At 42.3% G+C, this 10,491-nt stretch overlaps 1 protein-coding gene across 1 annotated transcript in view; it reads right to left on the bottom strand.

Moving 5' to 3' along the window:
* SAE1 (SUMO1 activating enzyme subunit 1) overlaps window positions 1–10,491 on the bottom strand; it is an 88,841-nt gene that overhangs the window by 37,329 nt on the left and 41,021 nt on the right. The window contains exon 6 of the mRNA XM_006868240.1: window positions 7,523–7,628. Coding sequence (XP_006868302.1) covers window positions 7,523–7,628 — 106 coding nt within the window. The remainder of the gene's footprint in view (window positions 1–7,522; window positions 7,629–10,491) is intronic.

Below are 10,491 nucleotides of genomic sequence, written 5' to 3' on the forward strand. Positions count from 1 at the left end.
GCCCCAATGGTTTTAGCATCCACTGGTGATTTTTGTCCAAAACAACTTTTTTCTTTTTTAAATGTTTTATTGTGAATTATGTGATAGTTTATCAGTGATAGTAATCAGTATGTGAACATAAGGTGTGCTCATTGCTGTTATTACAGTATCTTTGTTGTTAATTTGTATCCCTCAAGAATTGCCAAAACTGCTGTTTTGACTTGATATAAATCAAAGCATGCAGAAGTCTTTGGGGAAGGATTAGAGACATGGGAACACTGACATGATTAAGTGTATAGTCCTAGATAGAGGTCATGACAAGAAACAGTAGAATCATACTTTAGTATTTTTATTTAATAAACCAGATTGTTTTCCCCAAATTAGCTGATCCTTCAGAAACAGCTGATTTCGTAAATCTAAGCTCAAACCGAAGATTTGTATTTTCCAAATGTTCCGGAAGGACCTACTGGCCTAGCCGAATAAAAACCACACCCGTGAGCCCTAGAGAGCGGTCTCAGGTCATTCCTGGGTTCTGGTCTTCCTGGGCATGGTTTCTGAAGCTCTGGCCTCTGCTCTGCTGCTCTTGTACCTGAACCACCCTCACCTCATTTCCTACTCCAAAATCCAACTCAAAGGTCACAAAGGTGACCATTCTTTTGGGTCTCTGGGATCCATCCCATAATAGTTTGCTTTTGATTATTAGGACATTCCTTGCACACACTTGAAAACAGAGACCATCAACCCCACCACAGCGTTTTCTCTACCTCTCACGGCTCTCCTCAAAATGAAGTGGAGTTATTTGAGTCTTTTCCACTGGCAAAGAGACACATTCTTACTCATCTGATGGCTCCAAAGCATGTGACCTGGCACATAGTAGGTGCCCCAAAAAATGTCTGGGCTAAGATTAGTCACAGCTTTCATTCTATGGCTCAAGAATGGCCAAAGTACTTTTCCACAACTCATCAGAACAGGAATTGAGAAAGTTAAGATTGCCAACGATCCTCTGATAAGCAATTCTCGTCTCGAGATGAAGTCCATTTCTTCCTCCTCTGAGCTAAACCTGCATGTTATTGTTCACACTGGTAAATGAATGCTGGTTCCATACTAGACTCAATATTTTTAGCACTCCTGTTATGATAAACTCACAGTAACCTCAAAAGGAACAAATCAAAGTCAACTTTTTGCCACAGGAAACCAGCTCACACTTCATGTTTTGTAACATGCCATGGGAGAATAATACAAAGATGAGGCCTTTTACTCCACAGATGGTGAGGGCCAACTCACAAAGATAGTGGAAAAATGCAGCAGGAAACGTTCAGTCTGGCTACTCTCTTATGAAGTGAACTGGAAAAACACCCAATATCCAAACAAGGCAATCGCACCCATGTGGATGGTGGGCAGCTGCTTCCCTGGAAGCTCTGACTGTAAATGAGACAGAGCTGTATCTATATGAATGGCAGGCCAGGGCCAGGGAGATGTTGGAATCAGAAGTCTGGTGGGTGCCCAAGTTGCAGGCAAGAAGACCCTGCAGAGATACCACTAGGCAAGCGCACTCTCCCTAGGGCAGAGTTAACGACCAGACAAGCAGCAACCAGTGATCCATAGCAAAAACATTTACTGAGGACCTACTATATGTTCCAAGGAACTCTGGTAGCGTAGTGGTTACAAATCGGGCTGCTAATCTCAAGGTCGGCAGTTGCAGTACTGCGGGCGAAAGATGAGGCGTTCTGCTCCAGTAAAGATTTACAGCCTCGGAAACCCTATGCAGGTTCACTAGGAGTTGGGACCAACTTCACGGTACATAACAACAACAACTAAATGTTCCACTAGGCTATTGCCTAGTCAAGATCCAGTCAGGATCTTTGTGAGCATCACAGGTAAGCAACATTTTGCTTTTGTTGTTGCTGTTAGATGTCATTGAGTTATTTCTGAATGAGTTGGTACAACAGAATGAAATCCTGCCTGTTCCTGTGCCAACCTCATGATCGTTGCTGTTTGGGCCCATTGTTGCAGTCAGTATGTGAATCCATCTCCTTGAGGGTCTTCCTCTTTTTCAGTCAAACGTTAGACTTTACCATGCATGACGTCCTTTTCCAGGGACTGGTCACACACACGATAGCATGTCCTAAAGTACATAAGATGAAGTCTTGGCATTCTCACTTCTAAAGACCATTCTGGTTGTACTTCTGAGACACATCCATTTGTTCTAATGGCAGTTCATGGTATATTCTATATTGTTTTTCAACACATTCAAACACATCAGTTCTTTGGTCTTCTTTATGCATTGTCCAACTTTCATCTGCATATGAAATAACAAAAAATACCATGCCTTGGGTCAGACGCACCTTAGTCCTCAAAGTGCTCGCCAGGAATTCAGAGGCATCACCAGGTACATTAGTCACTGTCTTAGTTCTCGAGTGCTGCTATAACAGAAATACTACAATTGAGTGGTTTTAACAAACAAATGTATTCTCTCACAGTTCAGGGGTCCAGAAGTCCAAATTCAGGGCGCCAGCTTTAAGAGAAGGTTTTCTGCCAGTTCTAAGAGAAAAGTCCTTGTTTCCTTTCAACAGCTGTGGGCCCAGGATCCCCTATAGATCTCCAGGTATCTTGGCATCCATCTTTCCCCTAGATCTAGGGGGTTCTTGGCAAAGGGACCCGAAGATCAAAGGACGGGCATGCGCCTGGGCTTTTCTTTATTGATGGTAGTTGGATCCCTCTGATCTCTGCTCCCTGTTTAATCTTTTATATCTCAGGAGACAACCTAACCCTGTACACTGTTTCCTGCCTCATGAACATAACTGCCTCCATTAACATCATAGAGAGTTAGATTTACAAGACATAGGATAATTACATCCGATCACAAAATTGAGGAAAACTACTAATATTGAGAATCACGGACTAGCCCAGTTTACACATATTTTGGAGTGGACACAATTCAACCCACTGCAGTCACATTCCTAAAAAGGCTCTTGGTAATAAATTCCAAAGAGGGGTAAAAACTGAAAACAACTTAAATGCCTTCCAAGCTATAACTGGTCATATAACAGATTCAAAAGAATACCTGTTTGCCATCAGGATGAATGCTCCCACATCCTCCCAGATCATTGGAAGCCATTAAATTAAAACAACAAAAAGGCAAATAGACTGTGTGGAACAGTTGAGCTACCCATACATATGTGAATAATTTTAATTGTTAACCATTTTTCAAGAATTTGTTCAAGAAATTGTTAATAGGAGCTTTCCTGAAAATTGGGAGAGGGGAGATTGTGGAGTGTTTAATAAGGAAGACTTAACTTTGTGTACTATACAATAAGGTGCCCTGGCAGCACAGTGGTTAACTGCTTGCTGCTACTGAAGGTCCAGCAGCTTGAACCCACCAGCATCTTGTTAGAAGAAAGAGAAGATAGTCGGCTTCCCTAAAGACTTACACACCCTGGCAACATTGTAGGGCAGTTCTACTATGTTCTGTAGCTATCAATTGACTTGACAGCTTCAGGTTTGTTTGTTAGTTTACTTTGATTTAAAAAAAAAAATCTTCAGGTTCTACTAGACACATGACTGCAGAATATTATAAAGAGAGCCAAAGAAGAAACTACACTGTTATAAAAGTGGTGTGCCTGAGGTTACACCTTCATATCTACTCTCTCATGAGATTAGAGAGAAGAAGGTATTAGGACAGGTGAGGAGCCAGAAACTGAAGTTCACAAATCACAAGTTTTCCTGAGATCAGGTCTGCTGGCCTCCAAGGTCAGTGCTTTTTCTTGGGCAGGGGCCGCCTACCACTCACACTCCAGCTGACAATCACAGAGCCTGGGCAAAAACCAAAACCATTGCCATTAAGTCAATTCTGACACTTAACAACTCTGTACATAGGGTTTCTGAGATGGTAAATCTTTACAGGAGCACACAGCCTCATCATTCTCCCGTGGAACACATGATGGGTTTGAACCACTGACCTTGCAGTTAGCAATTCAGAGCTTAAGCAAAAGTAGGATTCTAACTAGTCAGGCTGCTAATCATAACGTCAGCAGTTCAAAACTACCAGCAGTTCTGGAGGAGAAAGATGAAGCTTTCTGCTCCATAAAGATTTACAGCCTCGGAAACCTTAAACAGGGTCACTATGAGTCAGAATCAACTCTGCGGCACATGACCACCACTTCTAACCAAAGGATATTCGGTTTGACTTAATGAAATAACTGATTTCTAAAAACTTCTCAATGAAACACGTTTACTATGGGGTAAATTTTCTGGTACAAATTATACAATAAAGCTGTTTTAAAATGCTAAAGAAAGAAACAAAGTGCTAGGCACAAGAAGAAATCTGTATTTCATTAGATTCACTGACTGTTTTGAATAAAGAGAGACTTCAGAGATGGTGAACTCTGCCCTATCACTTTACAGGAAGGGAGACAAAATTCTAGCACAGCCAACAGACCTGTTTGTCTACAGTTACAAAGGCAGTTGAGAGCAAGCACATTTGGCAGAAGGTACGTGTGGTAAAACTCTTCACTCGTGGAAGTCACTGTGCTCTCATGGTTAAATTTCATTTTCAAATTATAGGAGCATCTTAGTATGTGAATGACCAGGTCAGAAACGGAAGTTTCCCTGTCTGTAAGAAGGCAGCCATCTATTGTCATCTCAATCCTCATAAGCTGCTAACAGTGACTCAGAAAGGAGATCCCGAGAGTCACATTCCCCTACTTCTTGAAAAGACGGTTCCAGAACTTCATCATGTATTTATCACCCAGGAAAGTCCTAGAAAGCCAAGCAGGTCCTCACGTGCACTGTCTTGGGAACAGATAGCAGTAAAAATTGATCTTTAGTTGTGACCACAAAAACATCTCATTGCTGTTGTTAAATGGTGTCGACTCAGTTCTGACTCACTGTTGCTGTGAAGTGCCATCGAGCTGGTTCCAACTCATTGTGACCCTGTACAAGGTTTCCAAAAGCAACTGGTGAGCTTGAACCGCTGACCTTGAGGTTCAAACCAGCTTTGCAGTCCAGTACATTAGCCCACAGCACCACACCAGGACTCTGTTCTAACTCATAGAAACCCTTTATAGGGTTTCTGAGGACTGGTTGGTGGTTTTTAACTGCCTTCGTTGTGGTTAGCAGTCCAGGGCTCATCCTACGGCGCCATACCAGGACTCCAAAAATGTCTCTAGACATTGCTGAATGTCCTCTCATGGACATAACTGGTCCTTGGTTGAAAATCACTGGAGGATGGCAGACTTAGATACTGGCCCCTATTATAGGCAGCAGTTAGAGCTGTTCAGGTAAGACTCAGAACATCTGCAGGTGAGTGGCTACTGTTTACTGTGGGGTTTTTATGTGCCATGCACTGAGCGACCTGCTTCTCCCAAATGACTCAGTCTGCAATCTCACAATCATCCTGAACTGGGAAAGTTTCTATTCTGACTTGAGTTGGCATGTCCTTATCTCTCAGTCCAAGGACATGTTAGAACGAGGTTATTTTCTACTGAGTCCTCCATATGCTTGTTGTTAAGTGCCATTGAGTTGGTTCCAACCCACAACAACCCTGTACAGGGTTTCTGAGGAGCGGCTAGTGAGCTTGAACCGCCGACCTTGTGGTTCAGACTTACTTTGCAGTCCAGCACAAAGTCACACCAGGACACACAGTGCCACAACAGGACTCCTACCATACTCACCTGTATAAGTCTCATATTGGCTTCATCCATTGAAATACCTCTATACAAATGGGTATTAAGTGCCCATACCCAACTCCCCCAACTAGGTCTTGTTAACTCCATCAATCAGTATGGAAAAAGCTATATAGATCGACTTCAACCTAGCCTGATCTTTTCACTACTTTTTAATGAAGTTACATATTTTTCGCCTTGAGTCAATATACACCATGCTTGAGGAAGGGTGTTATTTTAAACCACCACACACTGCCACCATCTGTCTGGACCTGGGGATTGGGGTCTTGAGTAAGCACAGGCAAATGGGCAGAGGTGGAGACATGGCTCTCCACTCAGCCTGGGAGATAGGAAGGTTGGAGCCTACCCCAGTGTAGCCAAGAAATGCTGAGAAATAAAACTACACTTCTCTACATGTCCCTGAGAAGGGCTATGGGCATGCATAGACACTAAGTCTCCCAGCCCTTGGAGTGGACACCGGGATGGAGGGCAGCTGGCAGAGTGACTTCAGTACACTAGGTAATAAGGGTACAAGTGTGTGTTGTGACGTGAAAAGAAACTGGGCAAACACAATCCCAGATGGCACATGTCATGGTGATTCTGATCCTGCCTGCAGCCCTTTTGAGCTTGTCTGCATTTCCTACAATAAACATGTATTGGACTTTTTATGATCACTAACCAGTTAATGTTGTCTTTATAATTGCTTGCTGTATGATCTTTTTTTCCCCTTTAAATAATCTTTTCTTGTGCTTTTGGTGAAGTTGTTCAATGATACTGATCAGTCTTCACACCCTGTGAGCTTTGTCATGATTTCCATTCTGGTTGATCATTTCCATTCTTCTAGTTTCCCTGCCTCTTTATCGTTTCATCTTTGTTTTAAAGGGATTGTTAACCATTTGGTCTCATATGGGTGGTTTTTCAAAGGAGCACAGTACTAACGGATGATGCTCATTATTTTTTGAGTCCATCAGTTATTTAGGTACAAAGTGACTTCAGGGGTTAGTTTCCCTTGTTTCAAGGTTTGAAGAGTTGCTCTGTAACACTGAAAACATGAGAAACCTTAACCTCTATGTCCCTCAGTTTCCTAATTTATAAAATAGGGATAACTCAGAGAATCCACCCTAATAGCTCATGCTGCTGCTGTGTCGTCAAGTTGGTTTCAACTCATACATATCCTGGATAGGGTTTCCGAGGCTATACATCTTTATGGGAGCAGAAAGTCTCGTTCTATCCCATGGAGCAGCTGATGGATTCGAACTGCTGACCTTGCGATCAGGAACCCAACACATAATTCACTAAGCTACCAGGACTCCTCAATTGCTCATACTAGTCATTGATTTAAGGGTCACTGTTTTTATTTCTGAGGAGTCCTGGTGTGGTGCTGTAGGATAAGCACTGGACCACAAGGTTGGTTTGAACAGCAAGATCAAACCCATCCGCCACTCCTTGGAAATCTTAACAGTGGCACTATAAGTCAGAACCGACTTGATGGCACTTGAGTAGCTCACTAACAGTGAAAGGCAAACAAATGAAATACAGCAGCTGTGAGTAAGGCTGCTTGTGAGGTCAAGGAAGAACTGTGAAGAGGGAAAGGAGTAAAGAGAAGTTGCTTGATTTATGACCCTGCCATCTGTCTCTACTTTAGAGGGCAGTTCAATTTATAAAATAAATTTTTTTTTAAGTACAAGCTGTTTAGAAACCAGGCCTCCACCCTCACTCACTGCCTTCCTCATGTGGTCTGAGAGAGCTAGTCAGTAAGGATTCCAGGTCATTGCCTAGGCACTCGACTCCAGGCAAATACCAAGAAAACATGGAGCCTCGGCCAGGCGCCACACCTGCAAGAACCAGGTCTTGCCTGGGAAGCTGCTTCAAACCCTCACCTTGGAGAAGAAAGTAATCCGAAGTTGTGCGCTTCAGGGCTGCTTTAGCTTTCTCACTGTGCCAGTCGACCTCCAGAGCTTCCTTCACAGGGCAGAAGACCAGCTTCTGTTGAAACAAGTGGGGGAAAGGCAAAGATGCTTACAAATAACATGTGTGGGCTATAAGTCACACCTCAGAGAAATTTCATTATTTGAGGTTTACTGTTCATTGAAAGAAGCAGGGGCTCATCCCAGCTCAATAAACACTTACTGAGCACTTCTCGTGTGCTCTTCCAGGCACCGGGCCATGGAAATGAGTAGGATGCACACCCTGAACATGAAGAGGATGTCTGGTGGAAAATAGAGCAAAGCTCCTAATAGAGAACTAGCTCCATTCTGGGTCTTCAACTCTGACTGGGTCTATATTACAGAAATACTTAACCAAGTGAGCCAGAGTGTACATCTACTGGTACTCAATAAAATAGTCTTTTTAACAGTCAACAAAGACAAACAGAAAACCAAATGTTTATCAGCAGAGGAATGGTTTAATTGATGATGAATGATGGATGACAACAAAATAATAAACAGGAGGAAAGACAATCAGCAGGGGAGATGGGAGAAGAGGCCCAGCCTGTGAAAACTGCACTCACAAAAACCCTGTGGTGGGAAGACATATGACTGACCTGTTCAGTGAAATCAAGTCATTTTAGAAGATGTCATTATCTATATTGTTTTGAAATATAAATAATACGATTTCTATTTTGCACAATACAGAGGTATTATTTGTACCCAACAAAAAATTTAGACAATCAAAACATGAAGAATTCAGTCTCTAAGTCATCAGCTGGGCCTGAATAAGGGCTGAGAAAAAAGTGGACAAGAAAGGGAAAAGATGGTTGGCCTGGCCAGCAGGGGCCAGAGCAAGGTAAAGAGGGGATCCCAGGGACAGCAGCATGACACCAATTACATTCAAGGCTTTGATGCAACATTATATCGAGAATTTGGGGACCAGGCTTCTAGCTACTGAAATGGGAATGAGAAAATGAGAATGAACTCCGTGATGGGAGATATTGGTATGAACTCATCATTGTCAATCATGGTGGCACAGTTTGAATCTTATGGTTCAAACTGACCTTGCAGTCCAGTGCTTATCTTACAGCGTCAACCAGGACTCCTTTCAATATACAGAGCTGGATTTAAAAAAACTAAACGTAATCCTAAAGGTGTACGTGTGTGTGCACACAATAGCAATGAGTGTCCCTAGCATCCAAATTTTAGTTACCATCCCCACCAAAAACTGTCTGTTTGGAGAAATACCTGATTTCAAAGTGGGGGAGATATAAACCAGTTGAACTGACAAAAATTGTGATCAACATATTTACAGCAAATACTACAGAAAAGAGAAGCTGCTGAGGCTGCTATGGGCCATCAAGCACCTCATCTGATTTGGCTTCTTGGTTCACAGCTTTAGGGTCATGGCTTCATTTGACATCCCAGTGACCTGCCTTAAAAACATGCTTTGTGCTTCTGTTCTACCTCCCAAGTCTGTCACCTGTAGTCATAAAAGTTAGCAAGCAGTCTTCTGAGATACACTAACTGATCTCTCATTCACCTGGAGCAACACAAGGAGTCAGGAATGGGAAGAGGATATGGAACATGTGGCTGGCTACCTGCCTCCTTTACATCAGACCAGAATGGCTGGTGCCTGGCTACCATTACCAAACATTTTCAACAAAGATTCTACAGGAAAATCCTGATCAAAGGGGGGAATCATACAGAATAGAATTTAAATTTTTCATGGATTCCAGACTTGTTGGAGCTATGAAGTTTGGTTAAACCCCACTGAGATAATCTTTAAACCTGAAACCAAAAATATCCCATAAAGTCTTTACTATTCCTAATAATGTTGCTATTAGGTATCATCCAGTCAGTTCCAACTCATAGTGACCATAGGGTCCATAGGGACAAGAGAATGAAATACCACCACACCTGCTCCAACCTCACAATTGTTATGCTTGAGCCACTGTGTCAATCCATCTTATTGAGGGTCTTTCTCTTTCACTGACCTCCACTTTAGTAAACATGATGTCCTTTTCCAGGAGACTGGTACCTCCTGATAACATGACCAAGGCATTAGAAGAAGCATTCTGGCTGTACTTCTTTCAAGACAAATTTGTTCTTCTGGCAGTCCAGGTACTTTTAATATTCTTTCTCAACACCCCAATTCATATGCATCCATTCACCTCCAGTCTTCCTTATCCATTGTCCATGCACATGATGCGAATGAAGATACCATGGCTTGGGTCATACTCACATTAGTCCTCAAAGTGACATCTTTGCTCCTGAACACTTTAACGATGTCTTATGCAGCAGATTTGCCCAATGCAAAGTCCTGTTTGATGTCCTGACGGCTATTTCTATGAGCATTGATTGTGAAATCCTTGACAACAATCGTTTTACCACATATCATGATGCTGCTTATTCCAGTGGAGAATTTTTTTGTGTTTTCTTTCGCCCTGAGATCTAATTCATACTGAAGGCAGTAGTCTTTAATCTTCATCAGCAAATGCAACAAGTCCTCTTCACTTACAGCAAGCAAGGTTGTGTCATCTGCATAACAAAGTTCCCAATCCTGGTATTGAGTTCTCCTTCACAGAGTCCAGATTCTGGGATTATTTGCTCAGCATACAAACTGACTATGTAAGATCCAAAGATAGAGCCTTCGTGCACACCTTTCTTGATGTTAAACCTAATAATAGTTTGGCTTAACTAGTAAAGAATGTCTGCCTTGAACACTGTGCTCTTTTAAAAACTGTCTCTGTGACTTGATTGGAACTTAATCCAACAGCATTTTAGGAGGTTGTGGAATAATATGCGGATATTCATCAGCTACATGCTCAAATTTCTGATGTAAGTAATTCTCAAAGTGAGCACTGAGTGGCTACTAATTTGCTACCCCTGCTAGAGAGTAAGATCCCCTAAGAACTTGA

The sequence above is a fragment of the Chrysochloris asiatica genome, unplaced genomic scaffold, assembly GCF_000296735.1.
Source record: "Chrysochloris asiatica unplaced genomic scaffold, ChrAsi1.0 scaffold00116, whole genome shotgun sequence".
Classification (NCBI taxonomy): Eukaryota; Metazoa; Chordata; class Mammalia; order Afrosoricida; family Chrysochloridae; genus Chrysochloris; species Chrysochloris asiatica.